General features: G+C 40.7%; 2 protein-coding genes across 2 annotated transcripts in view; both read right to left on the bottom strand.

Annotated features, from left to right (window-relative positions):
• RABGAP1L (RAB GTPase activating protein 1 like) overlaps positions 1–27,858 on the bottom strand; it is a 256,762-nt gene that overhangs the window by 165,112 nt on the left and 63,792 nt on the right. The gene's annotated exons all lie outside the window — the stretch shown is intronic.
• On the bottom strand, positions 19,063–20,148 carry GPR52 (G protein-coupled receptor 52). Its single transcript, XM_054384645.1, has one exon. It carries the CDS (start codon positions 20,146–20,148, stop codon positions 19,063–19,065), a length of 1,086 nt encoding a protein of 361 aa, XP_054240620.1.

Genomic DNA, 27,858 nt, shown 5'->3' with positions numbered 1-27,858 from the left:
CCCTTAGCACGACATCTCTGAATCTTTCAAACACCTTCAGGGATGGGGATTCAACCACCTCCCTGGGGAGCCTGTTCCAGTAGTTGACAACCCTTTCTGCAAAAATGTTTCTTCTAATATCCAACTTAATCCTCCCTGGTGCAACTTGAGGCCATTTCCTCTTGTCCTCTCCCTTGTCAGTAGGCAGACTGTTATTAGAATCTTAATGCTCTATCCATACAGGTTAGGTACTATTCGTATCTTCTTAGCCACCTAAGAGGGCCATAAGCATGAATAACTCACTGTACTTGGAAGCACAGAAAGCATGGTGAGGCTGCTATTAGAAAGTTCCTTCCTCACTGTGCAATATTTCTTCTATAACGGTAGCAGGCTGAAGCTCAGTACTGACAGTGTCTGGAGTTACCTCTGCCAAAGGATACAGCAGCCATCAGGAATAGTGGCTGTATGAGAAGTCACTGCTAAATGCTTTTCTGCTTTATACAACCATTACAGAGGCATATTGTGAAGTGTGCTGCCTCTCTGGGATAACGTTTTCTACGCTATTACACCACTGTTCTGATTCTTTACATTATTTTTATACAGACAGACTTGCCTCTAACGGCATTGCAAGATTTTTCTTATTGTTTTTATTTTAAGGTATATTTGGAGTTGATCCCTTGAAAATGCAGCCTCACAGAATAACTGAATGTTAGGAGTTGGAAGGGACCTCCAGAGATCATCGAATCCAACCCCTCTGCCAAAGCAGGATCACCCAGGGCAGACTGCACAGGAATTCATCCAGGTAGGTTTTGAAACTCTCCAGACAAGGAGACACCACAGCCTCTCTGGGCAGCCTTATTGTAAAGTGTCTCCTCCTGTTGAGGAGGAACTTCCTGTGTTCCAGGTTGTACCCGTTGTTCCTTGTCCTATCACAGGACACCATTGAAAAGAGCCTGGCACCTTCATCTTGACAACCACCCTCTCAGGTATTTATAGACATTGATAAAATCCCCTCTCAGCCTTCTCAACAGAAGCAGAAATTTTCTTACAGTTCAGCTATGAAAATTTCCAGACTCTGCAACCTGACTTGTCTGCCTACCCTGAGAGACACACTTAAAACTCTCCTGAAGCCCTCACTACACCCTCAGCTGCAACTCCATATGGACAGGAAAATAATAATACCAAAACCAGCACAGCCCTTCCTTCTTCACCAAGTGCTCCATCAATGGAACTCCATAACTCAGAGTTTATATACAAGTTCTGAATTGTGCATCTGATGGGGACAATTTTAAGAAGTGCGGTTCCAAAACTGGATTTTCTAAAATGCATCATTCAAAATCACATCTCTGGCTCACTGAAGACATTAGCTCATTCCTTAGACAATAAATGCTGCTAATCACTCCAGTGCAATTTTGCCTCACACCAAGAGGGGTATTGCCACACACTTATCAGGGGCAAGCAAACAAGGTGTTCCCAAACAACTGCTTCAGCTGGTCCTTTTCTAACCCTGTTTCACAGCTATTAATGCTCAAATCAAGACAGCACATACAGATGTAACAGTGCCAACTTCTCAGAAAACTCTTATTTCTATTATTTTGTTACACAAACCATGGAATTGGAAGAAACACAACAAAGGAATAGATGCTGTCTACTTCTTGGCATTCACACGCCAAAAAAATTCTTTACTGTATGATGGAAAGAGATAGGGAAAAAAATTTGTTCCAAATGAGTAGAAATGTGATTTGTTCTTACCCACCTTCTACCACCTAGCAATATTTTAAAACACCCTCACATATATTAGATGAATAAGAGCATAAGTCACCCATCCTATCACTCATGTGGTGATGGGATCATCACCCACCACCTATCATCACACTGGACTAAAGTGTGACTACTGAGTTTGAGAGCAACCTACTTCAAAACTGCCTGTAACTGAAACACAGCCCAGCAAGATGAAGCTCTCACGTAAGCTTTCAATGAATGCTACCCTCTGTGAAAGCAGTGGAAAACACAGACTGAAGTCAGTCATCATATCATCTGACTTAATTTTTCTACACACTGTACAACCTTCATCTGAGTCTTTTACCCAGCCAAAATCTCCCTTTTGAAGTAGAGCTCTGACTCTTTGAAATATGTTTTGATCAACAAAATCTAACTCAGTTTGCAACTGCTCTCTACTGTTCATGCCCTGGAGACTTCCATTTCCCAATTTAAACTAAAACAAGGAATATAAACAATACCATAACTCTAATCCATACTCAGAAAGGTTACTGAGCTTCCCTGCTCCCTTCTCATATCAATCAAATTCGAAACAAGCACCAGACATGAAAGGTGAGCTGGTAATATTCTAACACAGATGTGCATAGTGTTTCCCTCATCAGTCAGGAGGAACCAACTAAACATGGCTTTGAGCAGAATTCAAACTGTCCTGCTAGTTTCAGTCTCCTCTTCCTCTTCTCCTCCAGCCACACTGCTTCCAATTCACAGCAAAGCTTAGCGCAGCTTGTTAAAAAAGCCTGCACCACAGAAAATTGACAAAATAAATAGAATTAAAAATGTGTACGAAAGATGGAAACAATTAATTACATTGATGGATCCATTAAATGTAACTCAGAATAGTATTTCTGTCAGTGGTATACCCACCAGATCCAGGAAGACAACAATCAGAACCAAAGAAGATCTAGGCTAAATAACTGTAATCCCTAACTTGGTTAAAAAAGTTATCATGTAACATGAGTTTCAAATCTCAGTAAGTTTACAGATTCACAGCTGTTGGGTTACTTGACTGGGATTTTGGATTCCTCAGGAATCCTGAAAAATCAGGCCAGCCTGCATAGCAGCCTCAAATGAGTATTTAGGAACTTAACTTTAAATCCTCAGATTTCCAAGTGCCATTCTCTCTCTTTCTGTTACACCTCAAAAAAGAGCACAATATGCAAAGCTCTAAAAGCCATGAGGTATAATTTTTGCCTCCAAAAGTTATAGCCATTCTTGATTATTTATTGCCTCTCTAATAGCCATTTGAAAATGACCTTTAAATCTAAAGATTTTGCCCTGCAGGTATCTACCATACAATACTCAGGTCTGGAAGATGGAGTGGATGACAATGAAAGACTGATTTGTGCTGTGTGGGAGCCTGAGAGTTTCCCTCTAACAACTTCTCAAGTGTGATCTTTTAAACTCAAAGGAAAGATCTCAAGTAGAGATCTGAATTTGTTTTGGGCACAGAGTGTTAGAAACAGAGAGGAGCCAGGAAAAGGGATCCTCAGAGAGCATAAAAAAGGACGATCAGAAAGTGCAAAATTAGTTAAAACCCACCTCATCCGCTCTTGGTTGTATCTTAATAACTTGGGGGGGTAGTTTGGTTTAAATCAAAACATTTTACAGGATTCATTTGTGAGAGAATTCATATGTGGTGTCAGGATTGAAATAATATTATGTGAAGTTACAAACAAACCATAAATTTAGAGACTGAGATCATGCTGGAGCAGATTGAATTTGGACCATCAGGTCAAAAAATAATGATGTGCAACCATGACAAAAAGTGGCTGGTTAAAACCATAAAAAAAATAGAAATATGGTACTTGTTTTCCTAAGTCATCTTCTACTTCACAGGTCTAAGAAATAACTTTTCATAGAAAGAAAAAAATCCAAATTGCAGAAACCAAAATGAGTGAAGGTAAGAATGGCTGCCTAAGCTGCTTCTCTTTTCTTTCACCTTCAGTCCTACTGAGAGAAATAAATTAACTCATCAGAAGTGTAAAAACCCATCACTCCAGAAGCCAATATTTGAGAACAACACAAGAAACACCCTCAAAAATAAGGCATAATGTATCAGGCAAAACATCTTTAAAACACTTCAACCTTACACCTTTCCAAACCTTCCCACACTGATGGAAGGAAATTAATGCTGTGGAGTATCACACATATTAAAAACATCATCCTGTCACTGAATGCATCCCTGCTGCTGAAGGGCTTCCTTTGGCTATGTTTTGTTCTATTTGCTTCAAGGTTTCTATAACATTTTCTGGCTGAGTTCCAGGTCTGATCTGGAGTTCATCCCATACACCCAGATGGTATCTCTGTATGTGACAGGGTGGGGAGGAAGGACGTCCTCCTTCAACCTCGGCTGAGGAGCAGCTATGAGTTTACATAAGCCCAACAACAGCCCTACACGGAGTACTTTGTTCAAACAAACAACAAATGGGCACAGAATTCCAGTGCCTTCAGGCCAGTTCTCTGGTGCAAGGTGAGCATTCAGTTCTAATTACAACCAAGTATCATAGCACTAGAAGATGTTTAGACCATAGCATGTGTAGTCTCTGGTATGAAATTCAGCGTATGTGCTCAAAGGCTGCAGCGTTCTCCAGGGGAGTGTAACTCGTAAGCACACGCAGCCTAAAAATGTCATTACTTCAGGCACCAATTTTGTGAATTCTGCATGAGTTTTAAATGTGAAATCCTTCAAACCGGCACTGCAGAATGTCAAGTAAAAAAGACCTCTCAAAGAATTCGTGCCTTTTCCTATATATAGTTTTATCTCCTGTGAAGTACCAAACTAATAATGAAATGAGTGTGAACTGAAAGTTCCTTGGTTTACACCCAATAACTATATATTTGATCAAGATCCAAGTCTTTAAATGCAAGAGACTAAAATAAAAACGAAAGGAGGAAAGAAAACTCTTCCATCACTGTTGACAGTGAGCTGGTTATCAAAATTACTGACCTATGATGAGAAGTAAACAACTGGGTCTAAATTTAATGTTAGAGTTATATTCTTCTAAGTGTCAATGCAAAATTATTACAAATATTATAAATCATAGAATCACAGAATGCAAGGGGTTGGAAGGGACCTCCAGAGATCATCAAGTCCAGGCCCACTGCAGATCAGGATCATTTTGGGCAGGTCATATAGGAACACATCTAGGCAGGTTTTGAAGATCTTCAGAGAAGGAGACTCCACAATCTCTCTTGACAGCCTGCTCCAGGGCTCTGTCACCCCTACAGTAAAAAAAGTTTTTTTCTCATGGTGAGATGGAATTTCCTGTGATTTGAGTCCTGTCGCTGGGTATCACTGAAAGGAGACTGGCTCCATCCTTCTGACAGCCACCCTTCAGATATTTATAGACATTGATCAGGTCCCCTCTCAGCCTTCTTGTCTCCAGACTAAACAGCCCCAGGTGTCCCATTCTTTATTCGTAAGAGAGATGCTCCAATCCCTTAATCATCATCATAGCCTCCACTGAATTCTCTTCGGTAGTTCCCGGTCCCTCTTGAACTGGGGAACTCGTAACTCTACATATAAATAATTATTTTTATTAGGGGTCAGAGCCCAGATGTTGCTACCAATCTTCTGAACCACTTCTAAGATGGTAATGGTTACCAAGACAGGATACAAACCCATTGGCAGAAAGTGTTAGATTTACACTGTAAATCTAACTGTGAGTTCATGGAACTCCAAGAACAATGAAATCTAAATATATCATGATGTATGCTAATATTGCCCTAATTTTGTAAGAAAACTATTAATAAGAAAGCAGGTCAGCTCAAACACAAGTTGAGATGCTGGTGCAAAGAACCAGCAAGAAATGAAGAGATTGAACTGAGAGAAATAATTTCATCCAGTTACAAGAGCACAAGACATAACCCAAACTTGATTTATATGCATGACATTATTTTGTTGTGGATAATAATGGTGGCATGAATAATAAATTGAAGTGTGACCAACAACCCGCTGTTGTACAGAAAAGTCCTCACAGGATGGAAAAAGGCTTCCTGCAGCATTAATCAAGGAACCATGTTAAATATCTAACAGAAGCTCTATGCAACAGCAACCAGTTATATATCAAGTTAAGTCTCACAAATATAAAAATATGTTTTTCATTTAAAACAAAACAAAAAACCCAACACAAATAAAACCTCCTACAGTAAAACAAACACTCCCTGTATCATTTGAGGTTTCAACTCTGATTCTGAATGTTCAAATACACCATCAGGCAAACTGGACAGTAACAGATGACAGCAACAAAAAAGATTTAATCTTGACTCAGTCTCAATCTTTATGTTTGGAACATTATAATGCCTTTTATATTTATATGGTCACATTTAACTTCAAAGAAAAATGGACAATATATTGTTGAATTAAAAAAAAAAAATAAAAGCAATACAACCAGGGGGATGCAAAGGGCCTGGCAAAGAAACTAGAAGAAAATTTACCCAAACTCTGGAGTTTGGGTCTTAGAATCCCAGAGTGGTGGGGGCTAGAAGGGACCTCTGGAGATCATGTGGTCCAAGCACCCTGCTAAACAGGGGCATCCTTGCCTAGGATCACAATGTCCAGATGGGTTTGGAATCTCTCCAGAGGAGACTCCACAACCTCTCTGGGCAACCTGCTCCAGGGCTCCAGCACCCTCACAGTAAACTTTTTCCTCATGTTCAGATGGAACCTGCTGGGTTCCAGTTTGTGCCTGTTGCCCCTTGTCCTGTCACTGGGCATCACAGAAAACAGTTTGATCCCATCCTCTAGCATCCCACTCTTTAGCTATTGATCAGCATTGATCGGATCCTCTCTCAGGCTGCTCTTCCCCAGGCTCAACAGCCCCAGGTTTCTCAACCTTCATCATCACAGACATGTTCCAGGCCCCTCAGCCTCCACTGGACTCTCTTCAGTAGTTCCCTATCTCTCTTGAAATGGGGAGCCCAGAGCTGAACCCAGTACTCCCAATGTTGTCACTCTAGTGCAGAATAGAAGAGGAGAACCTCCCTCAATCTGCTGGCCAGAGTCATCTTAGTACACCCCAGGGGGACCACTGGTTCTAATACAGAAGTTCTAGAATCATACTGTTGAGCCTGTCATATGTTCACAATAACAATCTATATTTAAAGGTTTTTAACAGTGTGAAATAATATAGCATAATATCTTCACAACATTTTTACACACGCAAGAGAATGATACTGGTTTTAAATCCTGCCTGTCAATTTTCCTATTAAAAGAAAACATGAAATGCAATGCAGCAAACCAGAGCTCAGTGTTCCCCCTCTTTTCTCTTCCATGGTCTGTGCATTTTAGCAGTATGTCTTAAGTGAAATGAGAAATACGATTTTTGGACATATGTTAACATATTGTCTTCAGTTTGGCACACAAACACAGATGCACACTTGTTCCATGTGGGACTTCTGTCCTCATTAGTAACGCTTCTGCTGTTTCCCCTTCTACTGTAATGGGGATACTCATGAGTCATGTTGTGTACTTGCTGAAAACTCTGAAGTTGAGGGCTTTCCATGTCACTGCTAGACTGAATATAGAAAACTGAGCCAAATTTCCTTAAAATTCCAAGATTGCCCCTTAAGCCAGAGAGAACTCTGCTTGCAGCAAGGGTGAAAGGGTTGAAATAAAATGTGTATAATTAATAATACTAACAAGCTACCTTGTTTGAAAGTGGCCAAAATGTTTTGTTTGGGTTGGCTTGTTTTTTGTTTGTTTGGGGTTTTTTTAATTAAAATATTGCTAAGTTTTGATGACTTCAAGACTGCATTGTTAGGAGGCATGTTAGATATGCCTGCTAGTGCCCACACTTTCATTTTTCAGTATTTTAAATTGCCAGTAACAAGAACGTTTCCAATAACAGAAAATAAAACCCAAACCCACACTTGAAATGAAACATTCATCTGAAATGTCAAAATTTTCTGTATGAACCTATTGTTTTTCAAATAACAATTACTTTCAAGGAAAGAAAAAGAAAATTCCCATGATCTTGCTGGATTCTGTCACTTAACTTAAAGTCTATACATGAAAATGAACAAGACACATTTGGTCATGAAAATTTCAATACTGGCATCCCAGCTACAATTTTGCCTGACATTTTCCCATCTTTTCCACCTCTGCAGTCTATGAAGAAGAGGAAAAGGACTCTCAGCCTGAAGATGCAATAGCGCATAGAATCACAGTGCAGGAAAACAATTTTGGCCACAAAGAATCCATTTCATGATGTAGCCACTTAAACAGAAGGCACAAGCACTGTCACAGAATGACAGGGGTTGGAAGGCACCTCTGGAGGTCATCTAGCCCACTCTTCCCACCAGAGCAGGTTCACATAGAGCAGGCTGCACAGGACAGCAGCCAGGTGGGTTTGGAATTACTCCAGAGATGGAAACTTCACCACCTCTCTGGACAGTCTGTTCCAGTGCTCCATTATCCTTAAATTGAAGAAGTTCCTTCTCATGTTTAGATGAACTTCCTATATTCAAGTTTGTGCCTATTACCTCTTCTCCTGTCAATGGGTACCACTGAAAAAAAAACTGGCCCCATCCTCCTGCCACCCACCCTTTAAGTGTTTATAAGCATTGATAACATCCCTCCCTCAGCCTTCTCCAGGCTAAAAAGCCCTGAGTCCTTCAGCCTTTCTTCATAAGAGAGATGTTCTAGTCCTCTCATCATCTTCCTAGCAAATAAAGGACTAGAACACGTTTTTAAAAGCACATTTTATTCGTAGAACATAACTATTAATGTTATTGGGGCAAACCAATGTTAACTGATGTCATTGCAAAATGAAAGGAGTAGGATGGAACAGCTTTCCTCCACAAGAGCTAACAAGAATATACAGTTTTGGAGATATGCTGTCAGGCAGAGCAAACTACACACTGTTTCCAACTCTATAAATACATCAGCTCAAGTTATATGGAGATCTAGTTTGAATTCTGGTTTTATTTCACACAGGGAACATGTTATTGCAGAACTCGGGTCACATGCTGCTGATTAAGAGTGGAGAAACATGGCCAAACTCAATCCTCACCATGGCTCATTAAGATACCTGCCTTGTTCACTGTTGGACTTCATTGTTAGCTTCACTGTTCTGTTGTCTCACCATACTCCACCACCAGTTAGTTGTTGGGAACTGCTAACCATATGTCACCTGTCACAAGGGACTGTCAGGCAAATCTTCTCAAGGATTTAGTACCTCCTGGAACTGCAGCCTGTGTGCTGCTAGTGACCTCCATGCTGGTTTAGAAACAGTATGACACCATCACTTTCCAATGGCATGATGAAGTAGAGGACTTGCCAGACCTCTACTAACCAGCTGCAGGTTTAGGAGGGGTATCTTACAGCCACATGTTGTGCAGGTATCCCTATTTTAAAACACCATGTTATTTAGGTAGGGTAAGAAGCCCATTTAGCTGAAGACAGCCTACAATAAGAGCTTAGGTCTTAATTACTGTAATTACTGGGGAAGAAAGTTAAAAGTTTATCCCTTAATACTTGGTATCAGAACCAGCAATATAGTCCCCTTCACAACTGCTGTGTTGATGGTTTTCCCAAAAGTACTTCACTTTAGAAGTGAGAAAAAAATGGGGACAGTTGATCATATTGACTCTTCTACTCTCACAGTCACCTTCCACACAAACGCAGACACACAGTCACAGGCGGTCATTTTTCACCCACCATTTTAGTCACTAAAAAAGAGCTGAAGTAAATAGTGCATTCTTTTCCTGACAGGCCAAATACAAAAGGAAACATCCAGATTTAGTGTATGAAAAGCAATAAAGATACAACACCACAAGAGAGCAGAAAGGTAAGAGCAAACACTTTAGGCCAGCTCTTGGTTCCTCTAGCACTGATACTGTTTGCAACCACAACTACTGATGCCTAATGACAAGCCTTAGAACAGCACAAATCTACTGTAGCAATTTCTCCACCATAGTCTCTCACTTTTGGTAATCTGTAGGATATAGATTCCCAGGCCAGAAGCATGATGACATTATATAATCCACTATTCCTCTTTAATTTCTCTGAATTCTTAACCCATGTTAGCTTTTGACATCCAGAGTGTCTTTCACCAACACATTCCACAATTCACTACACACTGCCATCTTGACTTTGATTCTTTTATGCTAAAAGAGTAATTACCTCCAGTTCTCCCCCATGGCATTCACAACCTTTCAGATTTCTAGTGCTCCCCTGCACTTTCATCCTGTTTCTTCTAGGCTGGAAAATCCCAGAGACTTTCATTCTCTCTGGGAACAGCAGCTCCTTCGTCATTGCTCAGAACTCCTTCCAGCTGTGCTACCATGGACCAGTTACACTCAGCACTTAAGGGCCAGATGCACTATGGTGATGCTTTCTAATAGTTCTCTTTATTACTCAGATAATTACTAATATCTCAGTACTTTTGGGTAAGCCATGGCTCATTAAACTACCATTTCCATAAGGTAATTTATAGCAACACAAAATTCTCTTCTTGACAGGAAATGAATACAAATAATTTTGCTGTTGTATGAAAATCAAGGGCTGCTTTCTTTCTGAATCAGCATTTATATTTAATCTCTTGAATTTCATCAGCCTCTCCCACTTGCAAACCAAATCTTTCCCAAAGTAGTGACAGGTATTCCTCACCTACATCACATTTCAAATCTCTTTTTTATCAACTTAAAAACCCTCATCTTGCTACAAAACTATTTCTAAATAAAATCAATGCCATTATTACAAGAGCACTTTGCTATGATTTTATTTTTAAAATGCAATCATTACTAATGCAGTCGAATTCATAAAATTGAACAACTTTAGAAGCACAATTGTTATCAACCATCACAGACATACTTTTTTCCAAAAAGCAGTGCTCACACCAGGATAAACCAGAAGAAAGGAGTTGTAGATGTTCAGGGGTAACATGAACAAGACTTCCAGCTGCATTTGAGCAATAATCCTCATATTCTGCCATCAGAATCAAAAGAAATAACAAGAGAGAGAGAGGTATCTCCATAAATCCCACCCAAAATACCGATTCACCACCAGAACAGAGTTTCTTTATTTAGTAATGTTTACAAATAAAATCAGTGGAAAATAATATTTCAGTCCTACAGAAGAGGTTGGAGAACATGTCATCTGTGGATGAGGCTTGTTGCCAAGACACCTGAAATCCAGTAAACAAGGCACAAAACCAGCTTCTTTTAGATACAATGAAATGCAGCCTAAATAGATTTGAGACTAGATGTTGTTCCCTTCAAGGACATGATCTTCCTAACATTCTCATCAAGGTTTTCACATGAGTCAAGTGAAGAACACACCTACACATTACAGCAAAGGTGGATTTAAAATTCAAATGGAACCTTAAAAACCCCAAAAGTCAGAGAGCAAGTAAAGCACAGCCAGCAAAGAAATTAATTAATTAGTTGCTAGTTCCCAAGGTAAGAGAGCACAGAAAATATGGGTTCTAAATGTCTCGAGTTGAAAAAAAAAATCTTAAAATAACATAATTGTAATAGCATGGCATTATGCTTAGAGTTGCTAGATTTTTTTGCTTTTCTGTGTATCAACTTCATAAATCAACATGAAGTACAGCCTGGGTGATATTAAGTAGCCAGTATCACAGAGAAAGTAATTTTGGATCAAGGTGTTTCATTTACAGCCTGTTTTTGCAGTTTTGGCGCTTAGGTAATTTTAATACACAGATAGCACTTACCTAGCTCTAGCCACAAAGTGGTCCCCAAAGCCCTTGAAACAAAGAAAAAGCTGCCAGTGAACCCTTGCCATTCTACAATCCTTATGCATAGAGAATTGAATTAAAACACACTGTGAAAACTGCAGTGTCCAAAATCTACCTGATTATATTACAATGATGATCCTGTTCACCAATACTGAGGGCACAGACAGGAAACAGACTAATCTATTCTTGACCTAATAACAATCCATTACTCCTAGGATATAGCTCTCTCTTTTTAATTACAACTCTTTTCCTTGCCATTAAAGCCCCCAATAAACAAAGCTCTGCACAAAGCTTGTGGAGGCAGTTTGAGGTATTGCTGTCTTCAGCTGCCTACACCACAAGAATTAACTCCATGTAGTAAAAGTACGGGCAGCGCACAAGTATGTGCTTCAGCCACACCAGTGCTCCCTGCCCTACAGCCCTTCCTGCTGCCAACAACAGGGCTGTGCTCTGCTGCCAGCCTGGCCTCAATCAGCCACAGGAAGATGTGGCAAGGCGCAGGGATGCTTTGCTCTGATGCCAGCACAGTACCTATTCAAACCACCACCGGCTTAGTCACTGCACATGAATCAGGTTTAAACAGCACAGCATACCCAGAGAGACCAGCACAGAGCTCAGTAGGAAACAGGGGGCATGCACATTGCAAAGCGACACCTGTGGTTTGTGTCTGACAATCTTCATTTAAGCTCAGATGTGAACACAGAGACTGAGTAATGTAGTGGCATTAAGGTGAACTACTCAAATAAGTAAATAGAGGTCACTCACTCTCAGCGTCTGGCCCCCCAAAGTCACAAGCTCACCTGGCCTCATCTGATGTAGAGAGTTGGGGGGTTGGTCTCTTCTCCCTAGTATAAAGTGATAAAATGAGAGGAAATGTCCTTAAATTATGCCAAGGGAGGTTTAGATTGGATATTAGGAAAAATTTCTTTACTGCAAGAGTGGTCAGGCATTGGAGGCTGCCCAGGGAAGGTGGTGGTGTGACCATTCCTGGAGGTGTTCAAGAAGCATGTGGACATGGCAGTTTGGCACATGGCTTAATGGCCATGGTGGCATTGGGTTGATAGTTGGACTTGATGATATTAGAGGTCTTTTCCAACCAAAACAATTCTATGATTCTACGAAAAATGAGCAGTCCCTCTGAGGAACAGCCAGCTCTTCTGCCTCAGCACACATCTCCTGTATTTGCTTTCCCACAACAGAACAGCTAATGAGAATCTGTGTGCTAGAACCACTTAAAACACCAAACCCCTGTGGGTTCAGCAAGTGTCTTTCCTAGGTCAGAACAAATTTGCCTGATCATGGAAAAATATTATTTGACCATTTACAATTCTAAATTTAGATGCCACACCACAAGAACTTTTAAATAATACATGCACAAACATAAGTAACACTGCAGAGATCATCCAAGGACTATAAACCCTCCCCTAGTGCAGGTATTTGAAGATTTTTGTGCATAAAGTGTACAAAATTCGTAAGTACCACACATTCCACAAGTAACATACTTTGTTCTCTCCTGGGAACACCCTAAACCACTACCCTATCCTTCATTTAAATATCTCAACAAATGGGACTTCTTCCCTGATCAAAAGAATTTGTGCTTACTCAAATAACTTAGAAAAGATGGAAAAGAAAGCCAACAAGCATCATCTGTTTCATTTAGAGAAATGGAAGAAACAAAAAGCAATACTGTCAAGATACAGAAGTGCCCCTGCATGATTAGCACTGACATATCTGAGCTTCCCCTTCTCAAAACCTTTGTTTTGTCTCTTTTTCTCACACCGAGACTGGGAGCTTTGAAGCAGAATGAACACTGCATGTAAAAAGTGAAACTCTTTTCCCTGGCAATCATTGCACTTCCAAAACTTGATTTTGAACCGAGTTGCCTTTCTTTGTTCAGATCAAGTCACACAGTGACTAAAATGAAAATCCTTCAGCATCGCTGTCACATTCTTCTCAAGAGGGTTAAGTTTGGCAGCAGTCAGAACACCACCGTGATAAAATCCTGAAGATCTGCAGGCATTTTTACTGACTGAAATTGGTTTTCCTAGTCTTCTGTCAGTGCAGCTGAAAGCACTAGTTTCCTTATATTCATCCTACCTTTCACAGTGCTTGGTCAAAGGAAAAGCCCACAGAAGCGATGGATGTGAATGTGAGGGGTGTTTAGTATTTTCTTGAGGTTGTGCTGGGGCACATAACCATCTCCATGCACATACTGCTGCTTTAGCACTTCAAGCTCATGGAGCTCAAAGGATTTTCCTAGTATCAGATTAAGAAAGGAGACATTTCATAGAAGAATGCCAGAAAAACTGTGAGTAGGCTACTCTTAAATATCCTTTGAAATTGTTTTCACCCCACTAATCTACAATGGCATAGACTTTTGTTAACAAGAATGCTTAAAGATTGCAGAGATCTCTGTAGAAATTCAGCACATACTTTAAATAAAAATGAATCATGTCAATGTTGATGGGGGGAAAACATCAGTTTTTACTTGAACATTGTGTTTGGTTTAGTAAAAATCGTGTATTCTATGGAAAATACTACCTTTAAGCAATGTTGCAGGCAATGCTGCAAGTGACAGGAAAGCACTACCTCAGAAATGCTTCCATTTCTGGAAAGGCCTAAAAATTAACCAGCGTCCAGTTAAAGTAATGTTTGGTTTTGCTATTCAAATGACATGCATCGAGTATTTCAATTAAAAGAATCCCAACAAAATAAATCTACATCAGTTCTTCAGTAGAATGATGACAGTAGAGTGTCCACTCCATCTATAAAACAGCTTTAAAAAGAGACAAGGTAGCAAGGAGGGCCTGAAGCCAAAGGCTTAAACTTCCTCTTTTGGTGACAGTGACAATAAAGCTGAAAGATGTGCAAATGAGCTGATCCTGGTGGATGATTGGGGAAGCCACTGCCACCTTCAGTGATATTACTCCCCTACAGCAATGCTGGCCTCCCGACCCTCTGGCACTGTTCCTTTGCATTGTCAGCCCCAGGACTAAGGTGTTGCTAGGCATGCTGCGACTCAGGTTGACATCTGTTAGAGGGATATTACCCCCGCGAGCAGCAGCTTGGATTGAGATGTACAGATCCTCAGCATTCAAACAGCAGCATTAAAAAATTTAAAAATCAATGTATTTGCTTGGCTACAACTAAATATGGAAAGATAAAATAGTTTCATGCTGAGAACCAACTGTGAGACAATTTCATCTGATGCATGTCTCATCAACTCGCCACTGTTGCAATAACTGTCTTTTGTTTACAGTTCAACTTAATTTTTCATATGAAAGATGAAACAGCTAATGAAGTAACTAATCATTACATTGAATAATTTTTCTCAGTAGCCAGTTCCTATATTCACTTGTAAGTTATTTCAACCCCAAAAGGAGATGTTCTCAATTTTTTTGAGTGTGCTTACAGGTACTTCAATTTTCAAAAGCAAATAATAATAATTGTAAGACTAATACAAATGTTATCTTAAAAAGGCTTTCATAAACTGTATCTATGAAAGGTGGCTCAATAAAGCAAAACACTCCAAACATTTTAGTAGAGGAAACACAAAGATTCTGCACGAAAATAAACCGAGGTGATACCACCTGTTTTACCCAGTACAATTACAATTAAGTGGAAACAGAGGGGAAAAAATACCTTACTATAAGACAAAAAAATAAACCTTTGAAAGACAGCATTGTGCATTACACTACTACAGTCTCCTCTCCCTTTAAAGTACAGTATTTTAAGGAAAATTCCATTTCAGAAAAGGAAGCGCATGGAACTTGGTGAAGAGAAAATTACTTTTCTGGTAGCACTTCTGCTCCGTTACACAGGTATTTTATTTTTATTTGGGTTTTTTGACTTCTATTTAGGCTGAAGACATGAGGTTTTAAAACTGGTAAGGCAACCAACCTTGGCATAGCCTCTGGTACACTACAAACATAAATACTGAAGAGAAAGATAATGGCACAACATAACCTACAAGCACAAAAGAGCTTCATATAAATAAATACATATATATATATTTGTTTCACTTACCTATTAGGTATATCTCTTTAACCTTTTTATTTAATATTTTTAATAACATTCTTGTGGTTACTTCTACTACTATTATTGTCATTATTTTTTTTAAAGGAATCTCCTTCAATGTATATCTATATAGAGAGGCTGCACTATTACCTATACTATCAGAAATTATTATTTCATGTGGGTTTCTTTCATTAGTGTCTGGTCACCTATTTACTAGGTATTTCATAAACCATAAAGCTCTTTAGGAACATGGAAGCAGGATGTGTATTCCAGATGCCAGCTTTCAAAGTCTCATTCCTTAATCAGATTTTCATACAGGAACATGAGACAGAATGAAAATCTGAAGTGATAGATTGGGTGACTGGAATTTCTATTGGATTTTTTATATCCATTAAAACATTCAGCCTTGTAATTTTGGAAGAGAATTTAGACCAGCTGGAATCCTCGAAAGCATTACTAAAACAATAACAACAAACCTCCCTCAAAGAAAATGTTAAATCACGAGTTTAGAAAACATTCTGAAAAAACAACACACACTTACTAGATTAAAAAAATGTGTGACCAACCATCAGCTCAAACCCTGTCATCTGTGAACCAGCAATAAGAAGAAAGTATTTAACTCTGCTGAGGATGTTTCGCTTGACAGACTACAGGAGAGTCAGATTTACAGAGAACAGGTTGAAATGTGACTTTACAGCAACTAAAATTCAAGGTCCAGATAAGCAAACTGGCATTCTTGCACCAACAATATTAAGCTTATGTTTAAGAAACAAACCAACTAGAAAAAAAGGGCAAAGAACGAAGAAACCTACAATATGTTTGCAGGGTACTGGATTTCTACTATCTTCTCTTTCTCCAACAACAGCCTTAGGGAACAGGAGATCTCAGTTCCACCTGACAACTCCACAAGCTCCATATGATGGTAGAGAGAAAAGTATTGCTAACTCTGCCCTTTAGGGCAAACAGCTGGTGGGCTGGTGAGTAAAGCTTGTGCTTCAGGCTCTGAAGTGAAGCTCTCTTTCTGATCTACCATTTGCAGGCAGTGAAGCTTCAAGTCACTGTATGTCAACTTCGTTTGCTGGGGTTATACAAGCAGAGTTCAACTAAGGCACTACCAACATGAATGAGTTAGCTCGTGTATTTCTAAACATTTGTAGTTACAGCACCATGTTCACAATGCATCTGCTGCCTTCAGGCTGTGTCTAACAAAAGACTTCAAGCATTTTCTAGAACTTGTCTTGAATTTCAGGAGGTCTCAGAGAAACTTGTGATTAGGAAAGCCAAAAAAAAAAAAAAAACAAACACCAAACCTAGAAGTGGTAAGAGACTAGCTCTGGAGCACAGATATAGAACTACATTGCTAGTATGAAACCAACCCCGTGAGTTGTAAAGAAATGAGATATTTTGTTGTTCCTTGTTTAAGGCTTGCACACCGAGGACCTACTAAGCAGGAAACAATGACAAAATAATAACAAACTGAAACGAATCCAAGTCATGTTTGTAAGAAGAGATGGGGTTACACAACCACCTAGAACAGCAATCAGCCAAAAAGAGTCTTCTGAAATAAACAACAACTTCTCAAAAGAAGGCAACAGAGACAATCCTGTAGACATGGAGCATTACCAGCATTATCATTATGTGCAAAGAATACTAGTTGTTTTCCCATAATATCTATCAAGACTAATTGTTAGCAACAGCTCAGCTTAGCTAGAGGAGTATTTCAAGTCATATTTCAATCTGCTTTAAAGATTGTGCAATGCTAGCACATTTAAGACAGCAAGTGAACAGCTTTGAGGTTTGGATGTTAAACCATTCACTCTTGAGTCCTAACCCAAAAGAACTTGCAAAGAGAACAGAGCATAACATCAGGGAACTAACACCAAGGTTGGTTTTGGTATACATAATACTACTTTATTCCATTGTTTCAACTTTCTTACAGGTTTTAAAAAATATACAGGGGTTCAGAACCACCTCAACAGAACAAAGAATACATAGTTAAGGGAGATTGAGTCAAACCACAAGTGTGCAAGCGTGGTTAGCTTCTATTACAAAAAATAAGAGGCACGATCTTTACATATGCATTTTGGTGAAAGAAGGAATCATAGTGCAGTGGTAAAAGGCACCAGTAATTGGTCCTTTTTTTAAAAGCCAATAACCATCTAAGAAAATCACATTTGGTTCAAAATAATAATTTAACTATTTTATTGATTGACATGCATCTGAACCCCTGGCAATTGATTACACAAACCTAATGTGCACCCTTGCAAAATTACAAAAAAAAAAAAAAAAAGTTTCCTCAATGGACCTGAAAATCAGTTCAGTACAAAAGGAAATACTGAAGCTCTCTGCCTGCTTTTAATACTAAACGGTCTTCTTCACCTCCTCCAAGAACACTTGTCTAACAAACAGCTATTCAACAACTGCACAGAAGTATTTCTCATAAAGCACGTGTAAGGTTTTTTTAATCCTGTAGCATTGACCTAGTCCATGTGCTATGAAAACATCAGGCACAGACCACAATTTACGTTTTCTCTAAAAAAAAGAGTAAAAAAATTAAATACAGTATGTGCAAGCTAGGTTCACACAACGGATTGACAGCTACAACAGTAAGCTAGTTAAGACTTCTCAAAGAAAAGGGTTAAGTTAGTTCTTGTATTCTAAGCAGTGAGGCACACTGCTGTGTGTGGTTATCATATCTGCGTTAGGATTATCTGTGTAGCCAATAAAGGAGAAGCTTTAGTACACCCTAAAGGACACTACATCGATACCATGTGCTAATTTAACAGGATAAAGAGAATAAAAGATTGAAGAAGTCAGTGTCCATGGGCAGCTGCAGTTACTCAGCCAGCCAGGGAGAGTTACTGCTTTCTGCAGGAAGAATAGTTTGACACTGAGTGTACTTGGTAGGTGCACTCAAACTAAACCACTTGGATAAGATGGAATCTAGGGATGCACCGCATAAGGGGTGGGGGTGGGGAGAAGGGGGAAATGCAGGAGAGAACTTCTGCGAAAGTTGTACCAAAATGTGCTGGTTTATCCAAATAGCTTCATGGCCTGCGGGTTGTTTGTACAACTGAAAATTGTACAAGATGAGAGAGCGGAGATAGAGCTGATTATTAATCTGCAATATCTACTAGAGTCCTCAGGTATATAATTTATGGATAGCCACTTACTGTGTTGTTGATTGTTTCCTCTTAAATACATTGAAATTCAGAAGGTTACAGTATATTCTGACACAAAGATAGTAAGACGAATTTTCTACGAGGGGGGAAATATAAGGTAGTAGCTAACTCAGTTGATGAGGAACTTCCTCTGATAGTGGTAGTGATTCCACGCCCTTTGGAAGATTTTTAGCTCTGACTTTTTGCATCGTCTCTGTCAAATCGCTCCACTCACAATTCCACAAGAGCTATATTCAAGTTCAGTGAACTCTCTCTCATAGCAGCATTTCCTTTTCACCAATCACTTTTTAAACTCACTCTAACATCACAGCAAGCTAGTCAAGTAAACATTTCCTTTCTGTCAAGCTTCCGGGTACAGCAAACACTATCAAAACTCCACGTGTGATTACATGCGCCAGTTTCCTTTAAATGGAACAGGAGTTAGCCCGTTTCCGCGGTTTAGGGTCCCGAACGTCCCTGTCTTTTAAACACATACAAGAGGAGCATATTGTCTCTGAGAGTCTCCGCAGTCCCAGCCTGAAAACGCTGTTGGAAAGGCTATAGATGACACAGTTGCAGAAACTATTGCTTATAGCAAGCCACGTGGTTAGGAAGGAAAGCGCTGGGTTTTCCAAGACCCTAGAGCTCTCCAGGAGAAAGTAGATAATATAGGGGAGCCACAGCACGTAGAACACACTGGTTATCCGAAACAAAACCATGGCATAGCGGCGATCGGGGCTGTGCCCAGTCTCCCCAGCAGCATCCACTTCATGGCTAGGAAATCGAGCTCTCCGATCGTTTATCTCTTTGGTGTGCTGCCGGCAAATTTTAAAGATGTGGAAATAGGTGAAACATATGACAAAGGCAGCAGGAGCATACAGTAAGCACACGATAAAGCCAGTAAAATAGGCGTTAGTTAGCCAGGAGGTAGCACACCACTCAAAAATATCTCCATGGTAACCAGGTTTCCCCCAACCAAAAAAGGAAGGCAAGAAGATCAGACAAGAGTATATCCAGATCAAAATGATGCAGATTCTCAAACGACAAGGTGTGACCAGTTGGTTATAGGAGAGAGGCTTTGTTATAGCAAGATAGCGATCCACACTGATGCAAGCAAGGCATGCCATAGATACGCTTTTGAGCACAGAGATGATATATCCAAAAACTTGACAAGTCAAGGACTCGTGGACACCTGTCGAGTAGTGGAGAAGTGACAAAGTAGGAACCAAGCAGCTAACTCCAACAAAAAGATCAGCATAGGCCATGGTCTGAATAAAATAGCTGGTGGTGTAATGGTGCAGGAGCGGAGCACAGTGAAAAACAAATATCACAGTTAAGTTACCCGCAATGATCAAAAATGTGAGCAAGACAATAACAACTGTCTCAAGGATACAGATGTCAACTGCATTGTAGTGACCAAATCCAAGAGGGCAGGAGAGATGCTCAGATATGTTCATAACACTACTGCTCATATTCAGAGTCCTCCGTTCAATCCATTGGGACTGGTTCATGTTTTGTGATTGGAGAACACTGCAATCTGAGCCTGAGTGAGCAGGTGACCTGCTTAACAGCAGCTAAACTCTGCTTCAGCGTCTCACGATCTCTCTCTGTAGACACTGCCAGTGCTTACATTTGAGAGGGTTACAGTCCCACAGCTGTTGATGCCTCCTCAGCATCAGTGCGTCACCTCTGGCACACCTTATCTTCAAGAAAAGAAAGAAAGAAAAGAACAGAGAAAAGAAAAGGAAAAAAAAAAAGAAAAAAAAAAAAAGCCAGAAAGAGAAAGGCCACTGATCAGCAGTCCTCCAGTGCTCTTGATCAATCTTTAGCAAACACAAGGCACTTCTAAAACAATCAGGTACAGTGAAATACCAAAATAAAAACTGACAAAAGAGCCACATTCATTTCCCAGGGATGGAGGGAGGGAAATCTGACTGCTTATTTTCCTGAGAAATTAGTTTACTTTGGAATAAAATAGGGTGAGAGGGAAAGAGGGAAGAAGGAACCTAGGTACAGCTCAGGTTTCCTGGACCAGCAGTTACTGGAGATAATCTTTTCAACGTCTCAGTTTAGACCACAGACTGAATGGAGAGTAAAGGAAAAAGTTCATCATCTCAAGCTGTCTTTTCTGGCTCCTTTCAGGAGATGGTACTCGGTCTTATCCATGCTATTCATTGGAAAGGTAAGGAAAACATTTCTCTCAAGTTTAATTCCAATAGACTCACCACTGTTTGGGTATGAATAATGCATTTTATTTGGAGGGAGACGGGTGGAGGACAAGGCAGATTTGTCCTCTGACTCCCAAGAAAGAAAACATACATCTCACATACAATGAGGAAGATCGTGTCTATTCACTTTAAAAATGAAAATAATTTAAGAATAGAATTTGGACACTTAAGTCAATATTCACAATTCCTTCCAGCAGCTAGAGTCCATTACAATTATTAATGCCAGATGCATAACTCAAGGTCCCCACAGACAAAATGAATCCTCTTGAATTTAATTTCAGCAACGGCAATTTAAAATAATCATCTTTGGAAACTCTGCTATCAGCTCTGCAGATCAGCACCCAGCAGTTCATAGGTATATCCATGATATTGCTCACCTCTGTAGCAACACCTGAATCATTTCACAAACCCCCACACAAAGAGAACAGAAACTTCCATCTGCATTCTGCTGTGAAGCTAATGAAATGCTGATTTCACTAGAAAAGCTGCCATTGTTTACTACTCCATTATTCAGTTATTCTGCTTCATCTTCCATGTAGTTTTAAGGGTTTCTACATTTATCAGATGATTAGAATAATAAACGCTGCTTAAAAAAAAAAAATGTTCTTCTAATCACAGGACATTACCTTGTTCATTTTATTTGCAGTTACGGAGAGAGCAAGCGTTAACAGAGAGCATCTTCTGTGTTCAGTTTTAAGTAAATGCTTGCTTAGTTCAGAAGTCATTAGGCAGGTAATTAATTGTATAAAATCTTGCTTCTTGAAAGGCCCCTAAAATGTTAAAACTATCTTTAATCCTAGAGTTTCTGTGACTAGAAGGCTGGCAGTGAGAATTAATGAATCCACACAAACCGATCTCCAAGGTCATTCAGATATTAGATTGGCGTTTGCTTTAAGTCTCTTGAAAAGTACCCGAATCTCTCCGCCGTTTCTGATAGTCCTTGCCGTGCCTTCAGGAGGGATTTCAGACACTAACAGAGCCACATCTTCAGTGCTGCTGCAGCAGTTGGAGCTCAAGCCTTCTTTTTGGAGTGAATTTCCTATCGTGCATTGCCACGCTGCACAGAAAGTCCTTTGGATTTTAGAACATCCCAGAATATTTCGCGGCCGTTCATTCCCTTCGCCTACGAGCGACAGAGCACCTATAGAATTATTACTTTCTGCGATGCTTTGTTCCAGAGATCCTCCTCACCTGCAGCACCCTCCCAGCCGCCGTGCTGAGCCGCTTGGCAGGAGAGCCCCAGCTCCCGTGGCGCGGCTGGAGCGTCTCTGGTTCTTTCTCTCCTTCCCCCTTCAAATGATTGCCTGCACCTGAGCCCGCTCCTCCTCCTCTTTCTCCTCCTCCCGCGGCCGCAGCAGCCGCGCCGGGCGCTGGAAAGGTGACTGCTTGCCCCGGCCCCAGCCAATGGCCGCGCCGCGCCGCGCCGCTGTCACTAGGTAACGGCGGCCGGGCCACCGCGGCGGCGCCGGAACCGAGCGGAGCCGAGCGACAGCGGCGGGGGCAGTGGCGCCCGCACAAAGACCCGTCCGGTTCGGCCCGGAGCCCCCGACAGCGGCTCGCCGCGGAGGGAAGGCAGCGGGGGGCGGCTGAGCCAGCGCCGGTGTGAGAGTCCTGCGACCTGCGCCTTCAAACCGCCAAGCGACTGAACAGCGGCTGGACCCCAGGGGTGTGCACCCCTCACACTGCGGCCGCTCGACTCATCTTCTATCGCGATAGATAAAATAGCATTTCAGAAAGAGCCGCCGTCACCACCTACCTAAAGAGGTTTAGTAAAAGTTACTCTCAGGTTACTTATTTCACATACATCTTTCATAGGCTGCCGCGGTTCGAGACACATTTTCTTGTCTTGATTGGAAAAAAAAAATTACAGAGCCCTAAAAAGTAGACATCGCCTTTCTCAGGGCAGATTATTTTAAAGCTGATCTGGAACTGGTTTCCATACGGCACCAGCCGATTGCAGACATCGGTTTAAACACAAATACTGGTGAGTAACACATTATATGTCAAAGCACAGGCTTTTAAACCAAACTAACTGATCTCTCTATTCACTCAAAAGATGCTGTTACTCCCCAATTAAGGGCTCAGAACTTTTGTTTACTTCGTGCTTCCTAAAAATAAAACTGGTGACAGAAGTGAAGCCATCAAAGTTATCTTACAGAGACAGTTCACGCGTCCTTAGGCACACAAACAGTACATTTGGATACCAAAACACCAACCGGGAAGCAGCATTTTGGGCTGGAGATCAGCGAAGTATATGCCAGGAAGGGTATGGGAGGCTGTAACATGCTAAGTCATTACAAACTAGTGATTGAAATTCTTTCAGTCCCGAGGCAAACCACGAGCAAAATGTTAATAAGCTGCTGCTGGGTTCACATCTTGTCTTTGGAGCACAGCCTAGAGCAGATCCCCACAGCTGAATGACAGGGCTAGAGAACTGTGAAGCAGCAGAAAATGCAGCAGTGTGAGAGCAGTTTGCCGTGACAGCGTGTGGCAATTCCACCTTCCTCCATCCAAGGGTTTCAGGAATTAAAACTGCTCCACTACCTCAGTGCTGTAACTGGCTGCGAGAACAGATTTAACGACTACATTTAGTCCCCCAGCACAGCTCCAAGCCACACCACCGGCAGAACAATAGGAAGCGATTTTTATTCCTCCACTTCCCACTCCTCCTGTGGGGGCAGGAGGAGCAGAATAAACACCAGTGTGCACAGGCATGGCAGCAACCAGTACTTCTTCCTCCCCAAGCCAGTTTGGAGTGGGTACCAGAGACACAAAGGACCACAACATGTTAAAATAAACATCAGAAAGCCTCAAAGACATGGGGGCATGTTAGATAAGCAAGGCACAGCCTAAAATGAAGCAGACCACAGAAACTACCTGCTCAGTGCATCCTGCTCAAGACAGATTTGAATACTGACAGCTGCTAAAGCTTCCACATGTTCTGGTGAGTCACCTTGCTCACAGGTCAGATCCAGCTGATGTATAAAAACACAGCGCTTGTTACTGCATGCTTGGAGCACCCAACTCTGGTAACAGCCACATATTCCAGCACTTGGACAAGAAACCTGGGTCCTGCTCAGCAGGTAAGAGGGAACAGAAGAATCAATGGCAGCCTCTGCTGGTTGGTTTTCAATGCAGGTAAAAAGGTTTCCTCTCATAAATTATAATTTAAGAGATGAAAGAATTTTGATTTTTTTCTTTGTGGAAATAGGAGAAAGCTTCCTTTGCTACCAGAAAAGAGCTGCCAGTGGCTTTGTCACCTCAATTACTCCCAGAGCCCAATTCCCCATGGCATTTTCCAGGAAGCAGCAGTGCAAACTGCAGCAGCCTAACGGCACTAGCTTGTATTTTACATCTACTTGGAGGCAAGTGAAAATTAAAGCAGAAATCAACTAGTCCTGACAAAACGATGCAATTACAGACAGAATTGTACAAGATGTGGCAATACTGGAATGTTGTATCAGAGGCAGCACATTAAGCTATGTGGAAAAAGTTTTCTGTCTGGAGATTAGAGACATGTTAGGGACTCTGGCATAGTTTAAACTAAATGTGCTTCAAGGGTTTTATTTGCATGTAAAGAAAAGGAAATGAGAAAGAGATAACAGGTCTATTGGAAGAAAGTAATGGCTGTCAGCAAGGCACTATTTTACCACAGCTGGTTAGGTCCAGCAAAAGGACTGAGCACTCTTCTTTAAACTGAAGAGAAGGAGCAATTCCACACCTTCTGTCTAAACTACATCAGCTAGAAATAACAAAAGTTAACATCCAAAACAGAAGACGCACACCATCTGATCCTGTTGAAAACAAAGGAGATGTGGCAGAAGCTCAAGCTTTGAGAAGAAAGCCTGTGAAAGCAGTGGTGATATGTGACCCTGGATGGAAATGAGATAAAGCTTCTTAGACAGAGAAAGTCTATACAGAGGTAGATGTACAGCTCCAACACCAAATTTAGGCCAGGTTGTACTGGGTCCTGTCTAGCTGCGTTGCGAACATCTTCAAGGAGTGAATTCTCACAGCCTGCATAAGTTCCTGTTTCAATGTTTGACTCCTCTCACTCTGACTCCCAGTATCATGATGCTCAGAATTCTTCATGTTGGAATTTGTCTTCATCCTCACCAAGACTAAACATGTGGCAGTTTTCAAGGAAACTACAGTACCTTGTAGAAGGTTTAAACCTATGAAATAGTTCTCCAGCAGACAGCAAAACTGATAGATGGGACTATCACATATCAGTTTCCTTCCCTTCTCCCTTCCATCTTATGATCATAAAGAATCCCATAAATCATTTTACAATGCTACAGCCCACATACCCCTGTGACTGCCAAAAAGATCAAGTGATAGAAATTACACAGCTACATTTTGAAATGTGGATGCTCCTCCGGAGCACTTCCCTCACTGTTACAGGAAAAAAATATCCCCCAAAGCCTACATAAGCCTTTGCCACATTAGAGATGAAGCTGGTGGCACCAACAGAGTAGGTTCTGTAAGGTGGGGAAGAAGGAAGGGGCTGGTGTAATTTGGAGTGAAGAGTGAGGGTAGTTCAGGGAAGAGGCTGGAAGGAGACAGTAGCTTTCTAAAAGGCCAAGGGATGTGAGGGATGTGGGAGGGAGATAATGATTCTTTTTTCCTTTGATACCACTCCATCAGGCCGCGTTTCAGCCTGCTCCTCTACTACTCATAGCCCCAGCCCTTTCCCAGTACTGTTTCTAATGAGGCATGTATCAGCCAGTATCATAGAAAGGTTAGGTAATGCGAATGCTGTGATGCAGAACAGGAAAATGGGGGGGGGGGGAGGGGGGGAAATATTTTATGCTGTGTTGTGGATCACTAGAGAAAGATGGGCATTCCTACTTGCAAGTTTATTATGTACTCCTTTCTTGATGCTTCTTCAGGATTGCATCTACCACTTCCAAGCTTCTAAACTCTTAAATCAGCTAACACTATTCATGCACTGAGTAAATATGAAGCAAGTTTTTGAAGTAAATTGCTCCCTTTAAACACTAAGTCCTGTGATCACATGGAATAGACAGTTGCTCTTCAGAGCTTTACAGCGAAGAACATTTTTCTTCAGGAGGAGCTTCCTTCAAGATTCTATCAATGCTCCAATGACAAATGGAATTCACTTCACAAGCTCAATCTGGAGCAGCAAATACCACCAAACTTCTGTGCCTCAAATCAATAGAAATAAAACACTCTGCAATAAACTATCACTAGGTGAATTTACAGCAGGAAAATGCTGTGAAGTCTAATGAATGGTGCTAATTACCATTGTTCAGGAATTAAACCTAGCATTTGCTTTAAACAAACAGCACTAGAGCTAGGGAAGGATGCTCTGTACTAACTCACCACACATCATAAGAAATTAATCCAAATGGACATTGGAAAAGCAAGGAAAATATCTTAGGATGGTATGAAAAGTAAAAAAAAAAAAAAAACAAACCAATGCAACACATGTCCACATTTCAATGCATTTCAAACATAATAAACCCATGTCCTGTCCATGCAACCGTCCTACCATAAAACACAGCCTCTACACATGGAAGTACACTAGAGGGAGTGGAAATGAGCTGGCTATTCATTACACTACTTTCAAGAGATGATTAACATCTTCACCTGTACAATCACAGGACAAAAGACAGCAATTAAGAGAACTGTAAATGAATAAATACTGAAATGTAGAGCATAGTCTGAAGGGTGCAGGCTGTCTTACCCTTAATTTTCCTGTGGGAATCATTTCTCATCTTTTAAAATCAGACAGAGTTCAAGGACTATTTTAATACTGCGTTCATTTAAACTTTTCAGAGGCATGTTTTAACATAGTTGTGCTTTTACTAATATTTCTGTCTAGGTCAATCCAGGAATTACATTCCACAGATACTGGTATTTTAAAGCACATCACAGCTGGACAACAAGCAAGTGTATGTTGAAAAGGATTCCAGCTGGCTTGTTAGAAGCATAAGCTCTGTCAGTATTAGTAGTAACTCCGCTTTTGCAGAGCTAGAATAACAGATTTTCAGGCTACTAAATCCCAAACACTGTGATCATCTACTTTGATTTTTCACAGACTGCAAGCCAAAGGGCTCTCTTAAACTACAGCATAACCTTTTAAAAGGCAACCAATTTTGATTTAATGAGTTCAAATGATGAATAATTTATTGCAGCCATGATTAGGAAGCCAAGTTGTAAGGCCTGTGCACAAGCAATAATGATAGGTGTACAAGGATCAAAACCACGTATGTCTCTCAGTCTTTCTAAATCACGGGTTTGGATGTACCAAAGAATGAAGCTGAAGTACACACAAATGTGATTTCCGTTCTTCATTGCCTTTAGCCACAAGCAAAACCAGTTGCATCTAATATTATGTCTTATGTACAGCCAAGAGCATCATTTCTATTTCACCCCTAAAACATTTCTCAGAACTCAAAGCCAAGGCCACACATCCACAAACCAGTGTATGATCACCACTGTGCGTGCTTCCAAATCCTTCCCTATCTCAGCACCACGCTTCTGGAAGTCACAACACCAAACCTGCAGGACAGAAACCTCCCCTCCATCACCTCTGGCAACCTGCTTTTAATCTCTTTTGAAAGTTACAACACAAGAATATTTGTATGCATAATTCATCTTCTTCTCACAAATGCTTTAAAACCCTTCAGAGTTATCCACTTCAATTGTCTTTACTAAACAGTGCTAACTGGCATCTACCATAACGTGACAGATTCATGGACAGAAGGAGATTCAAACCCACTTCTCACGGTTGCAGTTTAGGTTAAATGGTCACAGCACCTTCTCCCAGAGCATTCAGTCTCATCTATATGGGCTGGCTGGAAGCATGTGCTTTGTCACATGGACCATTTACATTTTGATTTGCATACATAATTGGCACATTCCACCCGAAACTTTTCCTTTAATAGCTTTTTAAAAATAGTGCTTCCTCTAGGAGACAAGAGGTGGCTCAGAAAAACACTAGGAGAAGAAGTCATAGCTTCAACT

The sequence above is a fragment of the Indicator indicator genome, chromosome 10 (genome assembly GCF_027791375.1).
Source record: "Indicator indicator isolate 239-I01 chromosome 10, UM_Iind_1.1, whole genome shotgun sequence".
Taxonomy (NCBI): domain Eukaryota; kingdom Metazoa; phylum Chordata; class Aves; order Piciformes; family Indicatoridae; genus Indicator; species Indicator indicator.
This window is presented reverse-complemented; position numbering and strand designations above follow the sequence as displayed.